The sequence below is a fragment of the Panthera uncia genome (assembly GCF_023721935.1).
Source record: "Panthera uncia isolate 11264 chromosome B2 unlocalized genomic scaffold, Puncia_PCG_1.0 HiC_scaffold_24, whole genome shotgun sequence".
In the NCBI taxonomy this organism is placed as follows: Eukaryota; Metazoa; Chordata; class Mammalia; order Carnivora; family Felidae; genus Panthera; species Panthera uncia.
The window spans coordinates 69,368,179-69,391,068 of NW_026057580.1; the positions used below are offsets into that span (position 1 = coordinate 69,368,179).

The 22,890-nt window shown below is 41.4% G+C and overlaps 1 protein-coding gene and 1 long non-coding RNA gene across 7 annotated transcripts in view; one reads left to right on the plus strand and one right to left on the minus strand.

Annotated features, from left to right (window-relative positions):
- SLC16A10 (solute carrier family 16 member 10) overlaps positions 1 to 22,890 on the plus strand; it is a 114,416-nt gene that overhangs the window by 86,923 nt on the left and 4,603 nt on the right. The window contains exon 4 of the mRNA XM_049654191.1: positions 15,113 to 15,256. Coding sequence (XP_049510148.1) covers positions 15,113 to 15,256 — 144 coding nt within the window. The remainder of the gene's footprint in view (positions 1 to 15,112; positions 15,257 to 22,890) is intronic.
- LOC125938811 (uncharacterized) overlaps positions 1 to 22,890 on the minus strand; it is a 58,216-nt gene that overhangs the window by 2,428 nt on the left and 32,898 nt on the right. For 2 of the 6 annotated variants that reach the window (XR_007462824.1, XR_007462819.1), the window contains 6 exons: positions 21,956 to 22,030; positions 21,603 to 21,828; positions 15,077 to 15,230; positions 14,659 to 14,722; positions 9,084 to 9,225; positions 8,346 to 8,523 (listed from right to left, as the gene is read on the minus strand). This is a non-coding gene — a long non-coding RNA (uncharacterized LOC125938811). The remainder of the gene's footprint in view (positions 1 to 8,345; positions 8,524 to 9,083; positions 9,226 to 14,658; positions 14,723 to 15,076; positions 15,231 to 21,602; positions 21,829 to 21,955; positions 22,031 to 22,890) is intronic. The other 4 variants (XR_007462823.1, XR_007462821.1, XR_007462820.1 and 1 more) reach the window with 4 other exon arrangements.

Below are 22,890 nucleotides of genomic sequence, written 5' to 3' on the forward strand. Positions count from 1 at the left end.
TCAAGCATTCATTCATTTGACAAATACTGGGTACCTGCTGGGTGCCATTAGCATTCTAGGTGTGGGGATGCAGTGGTGAGAACAGCTTGATAGATAAGTACACACATAAACACATAAACAAGGTAGTTTTCAAATAGTGATGTTTTCTTTGAGGAAAATAAAAAGAGATGAAAGGTAATGGTGGAAGGTCACTTCAGCGACAACTTTGAGGTGACAGTAAATTAGAGAATAAATATAAAAGCAAGATTGCTTCCTATTGCGCTTGGGAAGCCTAGGACATAGAATCCCTCTAGTTTCTATCTTTAAGGCCAGCCAATGATTGATGACTTTTTTTAGCCAACTTTTTATCCGGTGTATTATATTGAAATCTGCATGTTGAAAATTTTAAAATCTTGCATAGGGCCCAACGATTGCTTTTTCTTCAGATACTTTACTCACTATGTATATTTTCTAAAACTACACTACTCTTCCTCAGTCCTTGTGGTTATTACATTAATGATGAGACATCTTCTCTCCTTCACTTTATCTCCTCTTCTTCCAGATTTTTTCCAATGGTGTCTCTGCTTTTCTTGCCCTTCTAACCTTGCACTTATTTCCCTGCAGATCTCAACATCTGCTGCAATTTGACCACTCAGGTTAGTGAAAATTTGCTCACTTATCAGTTTTGTGCCTTAGGCAGTATTCACCAGTATTCTCCTACTGAAGATGAATAAGGATCTTTACTTCGGGCGCTTCTACTTCATTAATGGCAGAAGTTAAAGAACTACAGAACACTCTCATCAAAACAAGCTAGTTGGGTTTGGTTTGTTTGTCTGCTTTTTAGTTTCTTTTGTGTGTGTGTGTGTTTTTTCTCTTCCAAACTGTAATATGCTAACATAGGAACTTGACAGGACAGAATACTGATCATTTACAAAGAAGTAAACTAAGGTAGAGCTGCTGCTTTTAGTAAGACAATAAGTTATCATGTATTCCAAATTATATTTAGACAAAGACAAGTGTGTATAGGTAATTCAATTAGTTTTTAGGAGTGATGCATAATTTATATTCAGTACGAAAATTATCCCTAGAATGTAGATTCCAAACTGCTAAGAGCTTTTGAAATTGTGGGGGAGAAAAAAAAAATCCACAGACATTTTTTTTTAAATTTTTTTTTTTTAACATTTATTTATTTTTGAGACAGAGAGAGACAGAGCATGAACAGGGGAGGGGCAGAGAGAGAGGGAGACACAGAATCTGAAACAGGCTCCAGGCTCTGAGCTGTCAGCCCAGAGCCCGACGCGGGGCTCGAACCCATGGACCGTGAGATCATGACCTGAGCCGAAGTCGGACGCTTAACCGACCAAGCCACCCAGGCGCCCCTCAAGAGGCATTTTTAAATACCTAGTTTTAACTTTAACTGAAAACCAGCAATAGTGTATTTTTGTCAAGCCCTTATACTATACAACATAATTGATTTTATTGATGAAAACTGAGTTTTTCTACAAAATACACTGGGGAGTTCTGTGTGGGAATTGTCTTCATACCTCAGGAAATGGCAAAGAATAAATGGGTAAAGTAGACTGGATACTTCAAAGGGTAGGGACAGAGCCCCCTCTTTGCTGCTCCATCCCCAGCACCTAGCCTGTGCCTGGCACTCAAAATATTTTTTGACCATTTCCACCCTGAGCTTATAGATTGGTTGAATTGCTAAAGTATGAGTTCTACTAATTTGTCTACTTATGCTTACTTCTTATTCTAATAGCACTTTATGTTCTTTAAGTTCTTTCTTTCTTTTGGTCTTCACTATATAAACCTTGAAGGTGACAACAGTTTTATCTCCATCTTACATGGAAAGGCATTAGCTGGTTTAGAGACTTTCTCTGATCACGCACATATAGTGACAGGGTGAGGTTTATATAATAGAAAAGTACCCTTATCTAGTTTCAATGTGGAGTAATGGGAAGATCTGGAAATGGGTGGTAAGAAGTACATAGTTAACCGTGTTGAGGCAAGACGTTACCTCCTATGCCTTGTACCTTCTCCTAGCTGCTTCCAGAAGATTGGGATCACTGAGGGTAACCACAGCCCAGAAAGTAGGCTAACAGATGGCCGTGCCACTCTTGACCCCCACATACATCTGTGGAGTTTAAAATATCACCATATATTGATTATTGAATTTATGAGGCATTTTAATAGCCTCAACATAAATCAGGTGTTCCTGTCCCTACTTAACTGTATCTCTACTTATGTGAACACGTGGTTTTTTCTTTTATATTTCTTACTCAGGAGCTGCCGCAGGGATTTTTCACAGGTCTTGCCACATGTCTCTTGCTCATGCTCTTGAGCTTGCAGGACATTCTCAATCCTGGGATCAGGATTACTCTGTCCCTGTCCTCTTCCTCGTGAGGGTGCTTTCTAAGTTCGATATCATGTTTACCTTCACAACAACCCTGTCACATATCTAGAGTAATATGTCAGACCCAGGACCTCCTTTTGTCTTCTGAAATAAAATATCTAGTTCATAAAAACTACCCATACACATAATTTAAAAAAATAATACCTTACTTTTAACATAAAAAAAAAAATAAAGGAAGTAATTTTTTAAAAAAATCATATGTATTTTAAAAGTTAATGTGGGGTGCTCCAATTGGATGGGGGGCACCAAATGTGGGGCATCCCAATTGGGTGGGGGGGTCAGTGGCGCAGGCAGTGAAAGAATTTATCCAAGGCAGAACAAAAAAGATAGGAGTTTACTGAATACCCCACAAGGGAGCAGCAGGCAGGACAGCAAAGGGAGAGACTGTCCGTGATGAGGTGGTGGTGAGGGGCCACAGTTCTAGGGCAGAGTGAGGAAGTATGGGGACTTCTAGATTTTTCCCTTTTTTGGTAATCTTAGGAGCTGTGCCTGGTTATTATTGGTCAGTTAGGGCCTATGGCTATTTCAGGGTTGGTTGCTTAATGAACCTGTTTGCATTCAGCTTGGTGGTCGCTGTAGGTCTTTTTGCCTTGCTCAATTTCCATTGCTCAAGCCTATTGCCTACTAGGAGCCTCTATTGTTAATGCTTGGGACACATGCTACAACATGGATGAAACCTGAAGACATTATGCTAAGTGAAATAAGCCATAGAAGGTCAAACACTGTGTGATTCCACCTAGATGAGGACCTAAAGTAGTCACATCCATAGAAACAAAGTAGAATGGTGGTTGCCAGGGCTTTAGCAAAATGGGAAATTAGTGTTTAATGGGTATAGTGTGTCAGCCTGGGAAAATGAGGAAGTTCTGGAAATGGATGGTGGTGATGGCTGCAGAGAGAGTGAATGTATTTAATGCCACTCAAGTGTATACTTAAAAAATAGTAAAAATGGTACTGTTGTTCAACACAGTCCTGGAAGTCCTAGCCTTAGCAATCAGACAACATAAAGAAATAAAAGGCATACAAATTGGCAAGGAAGAAGTCAAATTTCACATGACACGATGTTCTACGTAGAAAACTCAAAAGACTCCACCAAAAAACTGCTAGAACTGATCCATGAATTCAGCAAAGTCACAGGATATAAAATCAATGTACAGAAATTGGTTGCATTTCTATACACCAATAATGAAGCAACAGAAAGAGAAATCAAGGAATCAGTCCCATTTACAACTGCACCAAAAACCATAAGATACTATGAATAAACCTAACCAAAGAGGTAAAAGATCTGTACGCTGAAAACTATAGACAGCTTATGAAAGAAATTGAAGAAGACACAAAGAAAAATGGAAAAGCATTCCATGCTTATGGATTGGAAGAACAAATATTGTTAAAATGTCTATTCTACCCAAAGCAATCTACGTATTCAGTGCAATCCCTACCAAAGTAACACTAGCATTCTTCACAGAGCTACAATAAGCAATTCTAAAATTTGTATAGAACCAGAAAAGACCCCGAGTAGCCAAAGCAATCCTGAAAAAGAAAACCAAAGCTGGAGCCATCACAATTGGACTTCGAGCTGTATTACAAAGCTGTAATCATCACGGCAGGATGGTACTGGCACAAAAACAGACACATCGATCAATGGAACAGAATAGAGAACGCAGAAATGGACCTATAAATGAATGGCCAACTAATCTTTGACAAAGCAGGAAAAAATATCCAATGGAAAAAAAGTCTCTTCAGCAAATGGTGTTGGGAAAACTGGACAGTGACATGCAGTGGAATGAACCTGGGCCACTTTCTTACACCATACACAAAAATAAACTCAAAATGAATGCAAGACCTAAATGTGAGACAGGAATCCATCAAAATCCTACAGGAGAAAACAGGCAGCAACCTCTTTGACCTCAGCCTCAGCAACTTCTTACTAAACATGTCTCTGGAGGCAAGGGAAACAAATGCAAAAATGAACTATTGGAACCTCATCAAGATAAAAAGCCTCTGCACAGCAAAGGAAACAATCAGCAAAACTAAAAGGCAACCGACGGAATGGGAGAAGATATTTGCAAATGACATATCAGATAAAGGGTTAGTATCCAAAATCTGTAAAGAACTTATCAAACTCAACACCCAAAAAACAAATAATCCAGTGAAGAAATGGGCAGAAGACATGAACAGACAGTTTTCCAAAGAAGACATCCAGATGGCTAACAGACACATGAAAAGATGCTGTGAGCCAATGTGCAGTATTTGCTTCAGATCAGGAAACTGATGCCAAGATCTTAAAATCAGTAAGGAGTAGTGCTCATAATTCAACTCAGCCTTCCAATTCTCAGTCACACAAGTTTCTCACTGCTATGCTGGCATCCTTAATCCAGACCACTCAGGGCCTCCATTTTCTTACCTATCCTCCTAAAGGGGTGTGCTTTTTTTCTTCCTGAAACCTTTAAAATCACAAGACAGAGCTGAACATGTTTAAAATACTGTTAATCGCACACCCCCTCCACCTACCCCAAAACTCTGAAATAGGCTTATTTCTTAAGAAAATTGAAAAAAAAATGGGGGTAGACAATCTCAGAAATATGTATATGGAAATGACAACAGCGGGAAGAAAATTGACCTAGGCTCAATCCTAACAATTCAGATACATTTTTTTTCTTTTTTTTTTTTTACTTTGATGTGATACTAGGGAGAAGGTTAGCAATTAGATAACTCTTAGAATTGACAGAAGACTCATCCCTGTATGCCTTACAAAGACTGAAGGAGAGGAGACATATCCCCTTTTCTAAAGAAATACAAACATGGAAACATGATGCCCCGAAAAAGAGCATTCATCACAAACAGGATCCACATCTGCAAAGCTTTTGTGGCCACAATGTATTTTCAGAGTGCTCTTTCAAGTATTGGTTATGCATGCAGACTGTGGACAGTGGCTAAGCCCTCTGGAACCATCTTACCAGAAGGGAGGGAGGTGGTAGTCTAACTCCTTCAAAGACAGATACTGTCTAAATTCACAGTTCATGGTGTTCATCCAAACTAGCCAGGAACCAAGGATCTGAGAGAGTGCTGAATCTATGCCAAGAATGAGACTCCAAGAAGGAAACTGTTCAGAATCAAATTTGGATTTAGGTAGAATGAATAAAAATTAAAATAAACCAACAGATTAAACATCTTTCATTGTTCAGGAAAGACTAGAACAATTTTTGGTAATTTGTGAAATATCTGGCATAGAAATTGTCAGGGTCACTAAATTTCAAGTTACCTCAAAATCCTAGAGATTTTTTTAAACAATTTTTTTTAAGTTTACTTATTTTTGAGAGAGAAACAGAGACACAGCATGAGTGGGAGAGGGACAGAGAGAGCAGGAGACACAGAATCTGAAGCAGGCTCCAGGGTCCGGGCTGTCAGCATGGAGCCCAACGTGGGGCTTGAACCCATGAACCGCAAGATCATGACCTGAGTTGAAGTCCAACGCTTGACTGACTGAGCCATCCAAGTGCCCTTATTTTCTATTTTAAGTTGAAGTCCATCTTCTAAAATGCAGGATTATACGAACTGTCATCTAAATCCAAATTGGTTTTGATAATTCCAATAGAACATTTTGCCAAATCTAGATCTGATCTAAATAATGCTATGTCAAGGGCGCCTGGGTGGCTCAGTCGGTTAAGCATCCAACTCTTTTAAAAAAAATTTTATGTTTAGTTTTGAGAGAGACACACGAGTGCGAGCAGGGAAGGGGCAAAGAGAGAGGGAGACACAGAATCGGAAACAGGCTCTAGGATCTGAGCTGTCAGCACAGAGCCCAACACAGGGCTCAAACCCATGAACTGTGAGATCATGACCTGAGCTGAAGTTCAATGCCTAACCGACTGAGCCACCCAGGCTCCCCAAGCATTCAACTCTTAATTTCAGCTCAGGTCATGGTCTCACAGTTCGTGAGATGGAGCCCCGTGTTGAGCTCTGTACCGATAGCTCAGAGCCTGCTTGGGATTCACTCTCTCCCTCTCTCGCTGCCCCTTCCCTGTCTCAAAATAAATAAAATTAAAAAAAATTTTTTTTAATTAAAAAAAATAATGCTATGTCAAGAATGGACTTTTGTTTTGTTTTGCCTTTTTTTTTTTAACCTAAGGGGAAAAAATTTTTTTTTAATGTTTATTTTTGAGAGAGAGAGAGACAGAGTATGAGCAGGAGAGGGGCAGGGAGAGGAGACACAGAATCCTAAGCAGGCTCCAGGCTCTGAGCTGTCAGCACAGAGCCCAACACTGGGCTCAAGAACTATGAGATCTCAAGAACTATGAGATCATGACCTGAGCCAAAGTTGGACGCTCACCTGACTGAACCACCCGGGCACCCCTAATGGAAATTTTTGAAAAAATGTTTATTTTTAAGAGAGAGAGAGAGCGCACATGCACACATCGGGGAGGGGCAGAGGGAGAGGAAACAGAATTCAAAGCAGGCTCCAGGCTTTGAGCTGACAGCAGTGAGCCCGATGTAGAGGCTTGAACTTATCAACTGTGGGATCATGCCCTGAGTCAAAATCAAGAGCCAGAGGATGCTCAACGAACTGAGCCACCCAGGTGCCCCAAGGGAAATCATTAAAAACAAACAAACAAACAAAAAAACAGAAAAATAACAAATTTTTTAAAGAAATCTTAGAAAATGTTTTTAAAATTAGACCAGGGTTTTTTGAGCCATCAGCCATCTTTCATCCTTCTGAACTTTTCTTTTTCTGTCCCTTAGTGGCCTTTAAGTAATCTTTACTCTGGAAACCCTTCCCTCTTTTTTCTGAGTCCCTACCTTTACGTGTCTTAACAGTGCCATGTGGAAGCCCATCTTCATGAAATGGAAAGACTGGCCATTTAAGAAACCATGCAGAGCCAGCTCCTTGTACCTCTAATGGCCCTGTTAGGTCAAAGGTCTGCTCTGCTCTCTACCTGGTCAGCTGCTGGAGGCAGGGGGGCACCTGCTCCACAAGTTTAGTCATGATGGAGACATCTTATTAGTAGGTAGACACTGGGCTGCCTTAAGATGTTCTTAAAAATGTTAGTGGGCAAAGAATTTTATGTTTTCATTTCAAACACATCTTAGAGCTTTATTCTGAGAGCACAGTTGATCAGATTTAACAAGCTAAAATGGCATTTGAGGCTGACCTAATCAAGGAATATCTATCTTAATAGCCATAAAGTCCTATTTCAATATTATATGGTGTAAAGGGCTTAATTTTTATGTACCCAAATCTAGGAGTTTAGTTTTCTTCCACATTTGATCGCCTCACTGGGTTTGCTGGTGTACAATGTACTTGTGAAAAAACTTTCTAAGTGAATGCCCCACTTGTTTTACTTTTTTTTCTTAGCAAAAACAGAGGTAGAGAAAACATACTTGTTTAAAAAAGACAGGAAAAAAAAAAGGACCCAGACCAAACCCTCATTCCATTCAGAGTTCTGTTCATCTTACTTTGAAGTCAAAGGGTAGTGTAAAGTTTTGATTTGCAACAAATTCTAAGATTATCCATTAACTACTCTAGCAAGCTTTCTATTTCCTTTCAAATGTGCATCTAATTTTTAAAGGGGCCAGGCTCTTTTCTTTGAGTTTATCTTTTAAAAAATGTATTTTAATAAGAATGATCTTTTAGAGTTGATGGAATAGCTTTTCAAATGTTGAATGGATGTATCAGAAACCTACTCTAACCTGCAGGTGAATCAGAGGCAACAGGTTGAAGCTGCTAATGATCTTTGGAGTGAATAGCAAGTGAGTGAAACTGCTCTGAACTTCATATCCCTGCTGGAAAGTAGGGAGCTGCAGAAATCATTCTTTATTACAAAACCACTGAAAATACCGTGTCGCATTTGTTACTCCGTTTTTGGATATAGCATGTAAACGTAAAAGTTACAGGTCTCCTGACCTGCCCAGCAGAGTTTATTCTTCTAGCGACAAAATGGGTGCTGATGTTTACCTGGTGTCCAGCTTGACGATGTGTATCTGAAGAGGAAGGGCAGGAGATCAGGAAATCAAAATCTTCACAGGCAAGGACAGTTGATGACTGCATTACGGGAATCTGTTTATCTCTCAGAGGGCACAGTAACTGCAACAGCCGTGGATGATAACTGTTGTTGATTTTTGCCTGCTCAGTTCTGCAAAGGTAGTTGAAGTTCTACCAGTTCCAGAGCCTGCAATGCTCTGGTGAAGCTGTTTTTGTCTTGCTTTCCTGGCCTCCCGAAGTTACTGCCTTTTTTTTTTTTTTTTAAGCACTCCATAGTGGAGTCAGCAGCTGTTACTTCAAGTCCACATCTTTAAGTAGCCTGTAGTCCCTCTTGTTTAATTAATTATTCCCCAAAGATATATAGTTTAACTTCTATGTACAAAAGTTTTATCATATTCTTTATGTAATAAATTATATATATGTTACATAAAAGACACTAAGCTCAAACCACCCATCCCCTTAAAACGCTGGAGGCAAGGGCAGTTGAGGCTGAAGACCATCATAGTAATGGCTAATACCGCAATTTTATAAAATACTGTGGATCATTATTGGACCTCTTTTGGCCAGTGACCTCCTTGCTTTGCTGGTGTGTACCACCATTGGGTTTTAAGGGTTTCTTCTGTAAGTAAAGTGATGTAGGGTTCCCTTCTGCTGGGTATTCTATCGTGCAACTATTTGTCAAGGAGAAACTTGAGTTTCTGCTGCACTTACATCAGTTTTATAGGAGCTGTTTTTATTCTGTGGTCACCCATTTAATTTTCTTCATGGTTGACTAAAAGCCAGAGGACTTGGGCTGGGTTCTCCATGGAAAAACACTGTCTGATGTCTCCCTGTGTCTGGCACTGTCACTCCTCTGAAGAGGAAGAGGTAGAGAGGGAAGAAGCCAACGCAGCAAGATGACTTTTTCTCTTTTTTAATGTTTGTTTTTGAGAGAGAGAGCGAGAGAGCAGGGAAGGGGCAGAGAGAGAGGGAAAAAGAAAGAATCCCAAGCGGGCTCTGTGCTGTCAGCACAGAGTCCAATGTGAGTCTTGAACCCATGAGCCATAAGGTCATGACCTGAGCTGGAACCAAGAGTTGGATGCTTAGGACGCTTAACTGACTGAGCCACCCAGGCGTCCCACAAGATGACTTTGTCAGGCTCCTACCTCAGCCTCTCAAAAGGGAATCCGCATCTAGGCTCTAGGGAGGGGAGAGGAACCTCTCCTTTTGGCTGGTCAGAAACATGTCATCCATAGATGAATGAACGGTTGAACCGCCGTTTACTTGGAAGTGGGGATGGTTGGGAGGAAGGGGAAACTGTGAACTGTTCTTTTTCTTTCTTTCTTTCATGCATGATGTAGAATGAACAGATATCTTTGGATATGAGTTCTTGGATGACAAAACAATAAAAGGGTTTCACACAACCCACAAATGGCTTCTATGGGTAGCAAATGTTGCTTGAATGATAAAAAATGTTTTAGGAGCAGGCAGCATTCAAGTTGTCAGCAAGGTTTTGGTAATCCCTGACAGGCGTGCAGCCCTGGAGTAAACCGATGTTTGAGGACCTAAATAAAGGACTAATTCCTACCCTGAAAATACATTCAGATAAAGTCAACTTGAAACAACTGCTCTACAAAATGATGTTATTTTTTACGTAGATAGTGGCCTCTGTTGTAAGCTCTGTGTTCGTTTATAAAGTTAGGTTAAATAGGGAAACATCTACCCAACATTTTCATGTCCTTATCCATGTAACGCTTTTTGAGAGATACGAATTTGGCCTAATAGTCATGCTTTCCGCTAAATTAAAGTGCATGGCAGTCTCCAGAGCATGAGACATTGGCAGAGATTCATCAAATAGCCTGCAGCAATCATGGGAGACCAGGCTGAAGTAGAACGCACCAGATCTCCAGGGAACTGCTACCTCATAAGGAAGGATCTCTAGGACCCAGAGACTAGCATCCCTAGACTCTGTTCTCCAACCCCCCCAACCCCACCCCCTAGATTCCCATACTTACCGACTGTTTTTGAGCTTGCAGATTTGGGCCGAGGGTGAGGAGGTGTATTGGAAGCTGAAGTTCTTGTTTTATTTCAACAGCAACAACAGCAACACATTTCAATGAAATAACACCCCTCATAGTTGAAGAAATAAGTTTCCACTTAAGCATAATTTGGACTTAACAAACTCACCCACTTTCAAAAGGCTCAAAACAATTCACCTGATTATCCATTTTAAGGATCTTAAAGTAGAGCAGGGGGAAAACTAAACTAAACCACTAATGAAAATAGCAGTTTGGCAGGCAAGTGTTCTTAGTTTCATCAAAAGAATGACTGGTAAGTTTAGTTTAGTTTTTTTTGGTTTTTTTTTGTTTGTTTGTTTGTTTGTTTGTTTGTTTGTTTTAATACTGAACAATATCTTTTGAAAAGTTAGATTCGGGGCGCCTGGGTGGCTCCGTTGGTTAAGCGTCCGACTTCGGCTCAGGTCACGATCTCGTGGTCCGTGAGTTCGAGCCCCGCGTCGGGCTCTGGGCTGATGGCTCAGAGCCTGGAGCCTGCTTCCGATTCTGTGTCTCCCTCTCTCTCTGCCCCTCCCCCGTTCATGCTCTGTCTCTCTCTGTCTCAAAAATAAATAAACGTTAAAAAAAAAATTTAAAAAAAAGTTAGATCCTTTGGGTACTTACTGAAGTAGATTAATACATTAAGTCTGGATTCAAATTCTAAATAAGTTGATGAATACACATAATTATATTCTACGTGCCTTAAATCAGTTTATTCATTTTCTTCGGAATTGAGCTGGAATCCATCTTTCCACTTTGTCTAATTTCACTTACCAACAGTGATAAAGGCCTGGAGGAATAAGCCAGTTTGAGGTCACCTTTATCAACAGCTACCTTATCTTTGCAGCCACAAATGGATTTCTTAGACCAGCACTGTTCAATAGAAATGTAATGTAAGCCATATAATTTATAATGTTCTACTTTCCATAGTTAAAAAAAAATTTTTTTATGTCCATTTATTTTTGAGAGAGACAGAGTGCGAGTGGGGAGAGGGGCAGAGAGAGAGAGAGGGAGACACAGTATCCAAAGCAGGGCTTCCAGGCTCCGAGCTGTCAGCACAGAGCCCGATGCGGGCCTCAAACCCACCAACCGCGAGGTCATGACCTGAGCCGAAGTCGGACACCCAACCTACTGAGCCACGCAGGCGTCCCTCTACTTCCCATATTTAAAAGAATTAAAAACAGGGGCGTCCGGGCAGCTCATTCGGTTAAGCATTGACTTCAGCTCAGGTCATGATCTCACAGCTTGTGAGCTCAAGCCCTACGTCGGGCTCTGTGCTAACAGCTCAGAGCCTGGAGCCTGCTTCAAATTCTGGGTCTCTGCCTCTCTCTGCCCCTACCCTGCTCATGCTGTTTCTCTCTCTCTCTCTCAAAACTAAATAAACATGAAAAAAATTAACAACAAATGGAACTAGTTTCATGATATATACAATATATTTTATTTAATGTAGCCAAAATATTATTTCAGCATGGAATCAATTTTTAAATTACTGAGATATTTTGCATGTTTTTCCACCAAGTCTTCTAAATTTTCTGTATTTTGCACTTCGAGCACATCTCAATTTGAAGTAGCTACTTTTTAAGTGCTCAGTAGCCTCTGTGTGGCTAGCAGCTACCACATTGAACAGCACAGTGTTAACAGCGTGTGTGTGAGGAGGCAGCTGGAAGTGAGGCTGCAGTAGCAAAGCTTTTATCTATGAAAGCGGGAGTGGGAGCTTTATCCTGAAGGCTGTGGGAACCGTCAAAGGATCTCAGAGAAGTGTTTTTCGTTTTGAACTTAGTCTGGTGGTCTCAGGGAATTTAAAGATGCAGGAGTGGGGGGCTCAAGCCAGAAGCATGCTAGGAGGCTGTTGTTGTCTAAGTGAGTGATGGGAGCCTGAACTGAGACACAGGGAACACAGACCAAAAGAAGTGTGTCTGAGAGGGGGAGGAGGTAAAATCAGCAGAATTTGGCGGTGACTCCTGCATCTGCAATCTAGGATGCTTTTCAGGTTTCTCCCTTGGAGAGTTGGGCCAAAAGTAGTAGTGGAGAGAAGGCAGATTGTGAGGGGGAGAGGAGTTCAGCATGAGTCATATTCACTTTGAGGTGTCTTTGGAACAGACGGGTAGATAGGCCTAGGGTGACATGCAAGAGTTTATACAACAGAATGTGTAGCCTTAGAAGCTAGAAAGGCTGGGTAGGAACATGCAATACTTAAGGTGCCAATGAAAACTTTAGGCAATAACAAGAATGGGATATAAGGTGGAGGTCATCAAGGACAGCTTTATAGAAAAGGTGGGATTTGAGCAGAGTCTTAAAGAATGGGTAGGATTCAGAAAGTCAAAGAAGAGACAGCAGAAATGTAGAGAGGTAACAAAGTATGAGATGTGTTTAAGCAACACTATTTGAATAAACCTGTCCCGCTGGGCCAGATGGGATTAGGGCTGAGATCAAAGCTAGCCTAATGCAGTTTGCAGACTGGCATGGGGTTGGATCCTGCTGTGTTGTAAAATTAAGGTAGGTGCCAACATTTCCACAAAAAATTTCTGACTTCCCTTTAAAATAAAAGGGGGCTTGGAGTATGTGTTCCCTCTCTCCAGGAAGTCTCTTTCACTCCTTCATGCTACTTGCCTGAGTCCTGTAGATATTTGAGTTTTCTGCTTTTGAGTCAAGGATCAATAGGTAATAAAGGCACAAAGACGACTGGTGACAGGTTATGAAGGGCTTTTAATACCAAACCGAATATAAATGTCAGTGGTGGGTAACTAATGGATGAGGGATTGATCAGATTAAAGTCCTATTTAGAAGAATTATTCCGGAGCAGTGTGGAAATAGAGAAGTTAGGGAGGACAGTTACCAGTTTGGGAAGGGAAAAGACAGAGTGCTGGTGTTGGCATATCCAAGTGGGCCTAAAAACGTGAAATGGAAGTCTCTTAAGAAGACGTCATCCCTACAGGCTACTAGGAACACTTGGGAATCAATGGGCCATTGAGTTTGCTAGGTAATTTGCTTTGCAGGCTTCTAGAATTCAGGCCAAAGTTTGGTATAGGGAACGGCAAGTCTGATTGTTTGAAACAATTGTTTGGGTTAGTTAAAACATCTCTGCGATTGCAGAGAAAACAGTGGGAGTAGAGACATGCTTTTTTTTCCTTGTGAGCACAGATAGATGATCATTGAGAAAAGGGAAGTGCTAAGATAGGGATGAAACTTGGGGGCTGTGGGAGCAAAGCTTATGTTAGTGGGTGCTGAGTTGCTGTGTATTTTTCTTTCACCCAGTATAACAACTGCCTGGCCACACTTCCTTTTAAAACATAGTCAGGTTGTTGTTTTACAGTCATTAAGTACACTGCAAATAGAGGGAAAAGGTCCTTGAAAAAAGACAGGCTAAAATTGGGTGCCTGGTGCCTGGGTGGCTCAGTCATTTAACCAACTGATTCTTTTTTTTTTTTTTTTTAATGTTTATTTATTTTTGAGAGAGACAGAGACAGAAAGAGGGAGACACAGAATCCAAAGCAGGCTCCAGGCTCTGAGCTGACAGCACAGAGCCTGATGCGGGGCTTGCACTCATGAACCATGAGATCATGACCTGAGCTGAAGTCGGACACTTAACTGAGCCACTCAGGTCAGGTGCCCCAACCAACTGATTCTTGATTTCAGCCCAGGTCATGATCACATGGTCGGTTGGTTGGTCATGACATCAAGCCCTGCTTCGAGTTCTGCATTGAGCGTGGAGCCTGCCTGGAATTGTCTCTCTCCCTCCCTCACTGCCCCTCCCCTGCTCGCACGTACACTCTCTCAAAATAAATAAACTTTAAAAGAAGGCTAAAATTAAAATTTTCAGTTATAAATAAGGTCTGAGGATCTAATTACATTGTTGATTATAGTTGGCAACAGTGTATTGTGTAACTGAAATTTGCAAGAGAATAGAAAGTGTTCTCACCCCCCCTCCCCCAAAAAAGGTAAATATGTTAGGTGATAGATGTATTAACTAATTTGATGGTGGGGGGGGATCTTTTTACAATGGATATGTGTATCAGTGATAGGTCGTATATTTAAAATACTTGAGGTACTATTGCTATCTCCATTTTACAGACAAGGCAACTGAGGACCTAAAGGTTAAGAAATTACTCAAGGTCACAAGGCTGATAAGGGATGGAACCAAGACTTGAACCCATGCAGTCTAAGAGGCTTTTCTCTTAACCGCTGTGTTAAACTGTGTATCTGTCTGTTCTGATGTCACACAGATAGGCAAATTCACAGGTAGGGAACCTTACTTCTGCTTTATCCTGGAAGCTCCACTCCAGCTGTTTCAGGGGTGTCAGTTTGGTTCAGGTCCTCCTACAAGAGATAAAACTGCCTTAAATAGCCTGTAAGGAGAACAGATAATTGGGTCCTGGGGTGACCTTGAGAGGAGAAGGCTGTATGGTGTGTTCAAAGTATGTTCTCTTCCTTTAGCTAATGGCTCAAGGTTAACTTATAAAATGTACATTCGTCATTTTTTTGAAATAGGACCTCTCCTAACAATTCTTCTTTTGTGCAAGCTAAATCATGTTAGCTTTGTCTTCGTATGTTCTGATGAACAATTATCACAGAAGAAATTGTATACATATTTGGAACTGGAAGGGGGTGAGAATCCATAACATTGTGCAGACACAAAGGCATTTTGTGTCAAAACTTGTCAGTTTTTCCTACCGTATTTAGTGTTGCTTCTTTCTTGATGGTCCACAGATGAAATATGTGAATGAAAGATTTCAAGATGGAAAAAATAAAGAGGTGGTTCTCATGTGCATTGGCATCACTTCAGGAGTCGGACGGCTGCTCTTTGGCCGGATCGCAGATTATATGCCTGGTGTGAAGAAGGTTTATCTTCAGGTACTTTCTTAAGCTGCTTTTCCCCCAGCAGAATTATCTTTGTCACCTCATGTCTCATTATATGTATGTATGTGTTTGCTTAAATTCTTCTGTAAAAATTACAAATGTTTTCTAGAACCTAACTTCTACCAGCAGTTTTTCAAGGCCAAACTCAGTTATGAATTTTGGGTTTTCAACATGAGAAATTGGCGATCACACAACAAGCTTACTTGTTTTGTCACGGCACTCCACCAAATCAAGATGGTTTTTGCCCACTGCTTTTTCTAAGAAGAATGTTTTATTTCTGGCACAGTTCTCTTAGTCATGTGCCTTTTGCACCACCTTGTGAAATTCAGGGGCCTGTTTATTTTGAACTTTTTTACTGCAGATTGCCTCCTGGGTGTTGAGGGCTGTGCACTACGCAAATGCTAATTCCAAGCTCACACGGACACTCACTTGACAAGCACTTAAATGACTCCTCCGTGCCAGACACTGTGCTAAATGCTGCAGATGAAGCATGAAACATGGTCTGTGCCCTCAGTTAGTCGCTAATGGTCTCATGGGGAGACAGAGTTGCAGCAAAGTGGAATAATGGCTATGCTAGACGGGTGCTAGAAACATAGGCACCAACTATCTGAATCACTAGTGAGGCTCTGAGCAGGCTTCCTGGGCTGGTGTGGTATTAATAGGTGAGTGGCAGTCAGAAAGAGAAGGAAGATAGAGAAGTGTGTTCCAAGCAGAGGAAACCACATGGGCAAAGAGGTGGAGGTGTGACATAGTATATTATGTCTGTGAAACTGAGTGTTTGAATGGGATAAAGGGAGAGCGATAAACTGACTGGCTGGGGGGCGGGGAGTGGGGTGGAGAGGGAGGTGGGGAGAGGCAGGAGCCGGGTTAGGAGAAGGATAACACTATCCTGAAATCTACCAGGAGCCACTAGAGGGTTTTAACTGAGGGAGTGACATGACAGTTGTATTTTATTAAGCTTAATGCAGTGGCTGTGAAGGGTGGATGACGTGGGAGGGCAGGAGCTCAGGCAGTCACAAAAGGCGACATGTTGTGCAGCTCTGTTTTGGTGGAGTGGCCAGAATAGGCAGTGCCACAGAGACAGAGTGGATTCCTGGTGGCCCGGGGTGGGCGGGGGTGGGGGTGGGGGGGCTGTGGGGAGTAACTGCTACAGGCTCTGGGGGTTCTTCCTGGGGTGATATATTCCAAAGTTAGGCAGTAGTGATAGTTGTACAACTTTGTAAATTCAGTAAAACGTACTGAATTATTTACTTTAAATGGGTGAATTTTATGGTATGTGAATTTATCTCTATCAAGCTGTTATTAAAAACAACAACAACAACAACAACAGAGTGGAAGCAGGGGTACTAGCTGGAGACCATTGAAGCAGTCTAGGCAGGAGGAACCAAGGCAGAAACACTGGCATCAAACAGTAAAATAGGGATATGGGAGTAAGAGTTTGACGGAGCCACCAAAGCTGGGTCTGAGATTTGTGGCTCCGGTAACAGAATGGATGGTTGTGCTATTGCGTTTAAGATGAGTCATTTCAGTAAATCGGAGTAAGATGTGGAGTTCACTTTTGCCATGTTAAATTTTTGGTGCTCATGGGAGAGCCATGTTGCGTCTGGAGCTCCTGAGAGATCCCAAGGGACCTGTGGGACTTTGGCATTCGTGGGCTGTATGGGTAAGCGGAGGACGAGGGATGTGCATGAAGACTGAAGGGAGTGGCCAGCTTAGTGGGAAAGAAGCAGGGCACAGAGTGTTTCAGGGACAGCAGTGGTCAGCAGTGTCGGTAGCTAGTGACAGGGCAAGCACATTAAAGGCTAAAAGGTTTTCATTGCATTTAGCAACAGAGTTTCAGTGGCATGGCAGGTGCTAAAGACTGATCATGATTAGCTGAAAAAATGGAAACGTAGACTACTCTGCCTAACAGCTTGGCTGTGGGAGGACAGTGAAGGGGAGCCCGGGGAAGGGGGCAATTTGGGATCGGGGAATTGAGCGTGCCAGCTCACTGTATAGATGGGAGGCAGTATTTGAGCTGGGCTTTGAAGTAGAGCTGGGATTTAGGTGCAGGAAAATGATTAGAAAAGGCATTCATTACAGATAAAGAAGCTTCCATTAGATGATTTGAAATAACCCAGCTGCCATTTATTGAGTACTTCCATGTGCCAGACAATGAACTAAGTGCCCCACATGCAATCTCCCTTGTTCCTTGCACCAGCCCTAAGAGGAAAGTATCGTTGTTATTTCCACTCAGAGGTACGAACCCTAAGGAACAGAGGCTGACTCACTGTGGGTGTCTGTGTGGAGGTCCCGGCAGCCAGCTGCAGAAAGGAGTCTGGTCACATAGCAGAAGGGAGAGTAGACAGCTGGTAGAGTGCTACTTTTACAAGTATTTACTGTATTATGATCGTTCCCCCCTTTTTTAGGACCTAACTGTGGGTATTCTTGTGGAACATTTGGTTTTGTTCTCAAGTGTCAAGAGAACCCTCTAATGGACATTCGATGCATTACAGACTTAAAAATACTTATTTTGAGAAAGAGAGCACACAAGCAGGGAGGGGAGGGGCAAAGAGAGAGAGGGAGAGAGAGAGAGAATCCTAAGTAGGCTCTACGCTGTCAGTGCAGAGCCTGACATGGGGCTTGAACTCACACACTGTGAAATCATGACCTGAGCCGAAATCAAGAGTCAGACACTTAACTGACTGAGCCACCCAGGCGCCCCTGTATTACAGACTTTCAGCTTCCTTTCATTCATGCAAAGGATTGTGTCTACTGTGTTCCAGCCTAGACCTTGGTGGGATGATACAAACAAGACACACGTGGTCCCTGAGTTCCTGGAGCAATACTGGAGGCAGGAAAAATGAAGAACTCAGGAAGACAGGGAGAGTGACAAGGGAAGAGGTTGGAAAGCTAGGAGGGGCCAGATTATACAGGGCCTTGAAAGTCAAATTGAAGAGATTTTGCTTTAAGTGTTGTGGGTCTTTGTTGGAGAATGAAGTGGTCTGATTTCACATTTTAAGTCACTGTGGTGGTTCTGTCTCTGGAGGATAGGTTACTGGGGTGGAAGCAGTAATCCATTCTCCACAGCAGCATATGCTGAGTCACGAGTGACATGACTGCATTTCAGAGAGCCTGTGAAGGAGAAAAAAGGCCTTCAGTGTGTCCTGTGTGTCCTGTGGCTGCTGGGAGTGCGCTCCTCCTGTGAACACAGTGGCACAGGAGCCAACACAGGCCTTGCCCGTGTGGCTACTGGACTCACTCCTTTGTATCACTCCCCTCCTCTGTCTCTCCTTTTTCCTGGCTTCCCTGCCCACCTGCCAACCATTCGGTGTGGCTTTTGATTCTTGGCTGTTCTCTGCTGTTGCCAGCTCCAGCTCTGTTTGCTTCCTCCTCTTTCTCTTTCCCTCAATGGCTGGCTGCCTTTTGGCCTAGCCTTTAAAAGTTGGAATGCTCCCACTCCTTACCTTGCTGTCGTTGGTGGTGCAGACATGCCCACTGCCTGCTTTTGTCTGTTATAGCCCAACTCCTCCCTGTCTCCTAGCAGCTGGGCACAGATCACACCTCACAGCCTCCCACACGGTCTAATTTCTGGTCACAGGCATCTTGGGTTTGGGAGGCTGTGCAGCAGAAAAGCACACAGGCTCTGGAGACACGAGTTCAGCCCAGTCCTTGCACCAGCCGTGTTCAGAACTGGCAGAGGGCTGTGGTAAGGATTCATGGTGACAGCTTATGTAAAGTGCCAGCCCAGAGTGGAGGATTAATGCATCCTTCCTTTTATTGTGTGGTTGGCGAGGGGCAGACAGGGGGAGAATCCCAAGCAGGCTCCAAGCTGCCAGCACAGAGCCCAACGCAGGGCTCGAACTCACGAAACCGTGAGATCATGACCTGAGCCAAAATCAAGAGTCAGATGCTTAACCAACTAAGCAACCCAGGCGTCCCCTTTTTATTTCATCAAATACTGAAGCAAATCCTGATTTGGAACAGATCTTAAGAAAGAAGACTTTGGTTATCCTGAACTAGAGATCTTTGCTTATAGATCACTTAGCTTATAGATCACTTACATTTTGCTTAAGAGTTCTGAATTTAAACTCTATCAAGGTCCTGGTTTCCAGGTATTTTCAGCTAACATTTTGTTTTTTATTATTTCTTTTGAGAGAGAGAGGGACAGAGAGAGAGCACAAGGCGGGGGGGAGGAACAGAGAGAGAGGGAGAGAGAGAGAATCCACACTGTCAGCACAGAGCCCAATGTGGGGCTCAGACTCATGAACTGTGAGATCATGACCTGAGCTGAAATCAAGAGTCAGACACTTAACTGAGCCACCCAGGCGCCCCCAGCCTAACAGTTTTAAATGCTGAAGAGATGACTGAATTGCATTATATGGAATTATAATGGTGAAAGTCTTTCTGCTCTGGGTTCCTAGCCAGAGGCCCTGAAAGTCTGGAAACTTTATATTGAATAAATTTGTAGGAGCAACACTTGAACCTAACTGTGGCCAGCTGTATGTCTGCCTCTGAAAATGCCTCCTGCTTATTCAGGTGCAGCTCATTTTTCCTCTTGAGCTATACTTAGATTCCTGAGCAGAACTTAAACTGACATTTCTCCAAGAATGTTCTCTTTGTGATAGAAATAGGGAAGGGTAATATAAAAAAAACAATTTTTTTTTTTGTTCTTAAAGTATGTAAACTAACTCAAGCAAGGGGTTATTCTTCTAAAGCCTATAATATTGTGACAGAAGATACTTCCTTGGATGGTTTTAAGAAAACAAAAGCAAGAAATACATCTCAACTGTCAATGCCTTATTAAATTAAATGTCATTGCCAGAGATTAGAGGAGAATTAGGAGCCTCTGAATACCTTATTTAAATCTAACCAGAGTTGCTGTGTTTGAGGAGAGGAAAACAGACTGTAGTAATACCAAATTTATTCATCTTTCAAAATGGGGCATCTACAAATCAATATTTGATGTATGGATCAATATATTTTTTAATAGGTTTAATTTATTTAGCAATCTCTACACCTAACATGGGGCTCAAACTCACGACCCTGAGATCAAGAGTTGCATGCTCTTCTGACTGGGCCAGGCAGGTACCCGTGGATCAGTACTTATTTGGGGAAGTGATGAAGTATGGAACCTCTCATATGAACAGTTTGCAAGCTATTTTCTGAGAAATGCTAAAGAATAAATGTGTAAATTCCTGTGAACTCCATTCTTAAAGAAAAACCAAGAAATTTTACTTTTAAATAAAAATTTCTATTTAAGTTATTAAAATTTAACAGTTTCAAATAATAACTAACAATTACTGCCAAGTAATTAAAAAAGAAGATAATATAGTTTGGATTGAGGAGAACTTGTAGTCAGGTAAAGTATTAAGAAATGATATGGTTCAAATATATAGTAATAAATTCAAAACTCTTAAGTGAATGATTTTTTACAAAACTTACCAAAGAACAAAAATTGCAAGGGGCCAACGATGTATAGAAAAATCAGGATAACCACCAAAAGTAAAGCACCTGGGTCTCATGTTACATAAGTTTGTTCAAGAAAAACATTCATTTATTGAGCACAGTTGACTTTGTGCTAAGTAGTATGCTAGGATTTCACTAATTCACTCTGGTTCTCTTATCTTGGAAGAGATTTGTACTAAACAAAATAGTAAAAGAACAGGAAACATTCAAAGAAAAGAATATTCTTGAAAGCTAACACATAGCATAGTTACAGTGGCATGGTTGTGAATGTTTGGTCTGTGGCAATGTGGCCTCACAGTGTCCTGAAGTTTTATTGTAGATCCTCTGGAGTTTGTGATAATAGAGATAAGTTTCTAAGATTCAAATGACTTTCCATGTTTATCTCCTTTTATGTTTTGCAGGTAGAGTTAAAAAATGCATATACAATTAAGACTATTATATGGTTATTTTATCAATAACTCCTGAAATCTTTACCTACTTATGAACTTCAACCCACTTTCTACATTTTGATTTATTTTTAGATCTGTTTGTATAGATGGAAAGCATCAGGAAGCCTTTTTACTGGCTCAAGGTCACAGAATGCTGGAACCTGGTCTTGTTCCTCTGGGCCTTTAGTTCTTTCCAACCTATCAGGCCGCAAGCCCAATAATATCCATGCAAGAAATTCTGTATGTGGTTTCATTGAAGTTGGGGTAGAGACGAAGATGTTTAAGTAGAAAATGAAAAATCAGGAGAATGGGAGATTGTGTTCTTTGGAAAATGTGGGTGCCAGGCTTATTTTTCAACAACCAACTCGGAGTCTTATACTAATCATTATACCATAAAGCCATGTTTTAACCATGAAGAAAAATTTTCAGTTGCATGGTGTGATGGTGTCGAAAAGAGATCTAACCTGGAGTTTGAAACTTTTTTCAAGAGCATGTTTCTTATTGTGGGGTCAGTGGACCACTTGTGTTAAAGTCATCTGGAGAGCTTGGCCAGACTGCTATTCCTGTATCCCTTCACTCAGTCTGCAGCTTCAGGAACTCCTCAGGTAATCCTGATGTGTACTAGGTTGTGAGGGGCTGCCCTGAGGTGAGCTACCGAGCTTGGTACGCTGTAGGTGTGCCTAGTGGGTCCTAGGAAAAACAGAATAGGCAAAGATGATGATCCAGATGGCTGCTTCATGGTCTTTCCCTTCCCCCCGCCCCCGTCACTGAAGGGTATCCTCTAGGAACAGTAGTTCCTTCTGCTCTCTACTACTACCTGTGTAGACCAAGGGTTCCAGGATGGGCACGTTTGGGCGCATTACTACCCCTCTTCCAGAATCACTATCTGCATCTGTAAAATGGGCACAATATTAGTATCCACTTCATAAAGTTGTTAGGAGATTATTAAAGTGCTTAGAACAGTGCCTGGCATTTAATAAACAAGAAATGATAGCTGCTATTATATGCATATTTTTCAAAAGCTTGATGCATTTTGAAACATTTCTTCTGCTGCCTAGTGAATTGTCCAGTTTTAATTCGTTCTTTGCCTAAAGAAAGTTATTGAATTGTTTGCTTCTTTTTTTGTGTTCACCATACTTGGAATATACAACTATGGCAACATCTAGAACACTTGATTTGCACTTGTTTCACGTGTTCATCTCCCCACAGCCCAAGGGTAGGGACCAGGTATTATTCACATAGCACACGGCACAGAGCTACCAAATGGCAGGCAAAATTAAGTGTTCGGTTCTATTAACTACTCTAACGTTAAAATGAAAGTATTCCGTGGCTCAAAATATTTCCAGACCTTAACTCTGGAGGCTTAAATAGGATATACCTATGCTGTATCACCAGAAAACAGTGTTTGAAAGTATCATTTGATAATCATATTGATTTACACTATCAAGTAAAATAGGATTAGAAAATTTAGTTCTTCAATGTTATAGCAGAATAATTTGTTTTTCATTGCATATTATACATATTTCCTATGACCGTCAGAATTTAATTAGAATTTGAATAATCAAAATTCAGTACATATTTGTATAATACCTATCAAATCATAGTTACTTATTTTAATCTCTCACTTGGTCTGAATATCTGGAATATGTCTGGAATATTGGCAGGCAATGTATTCTAAATTATTTAAATATCTAAACCTTACATCATTGCATTCCCCGAATTGGAAGCTTTGTGATCTGATCTGATCTTCCT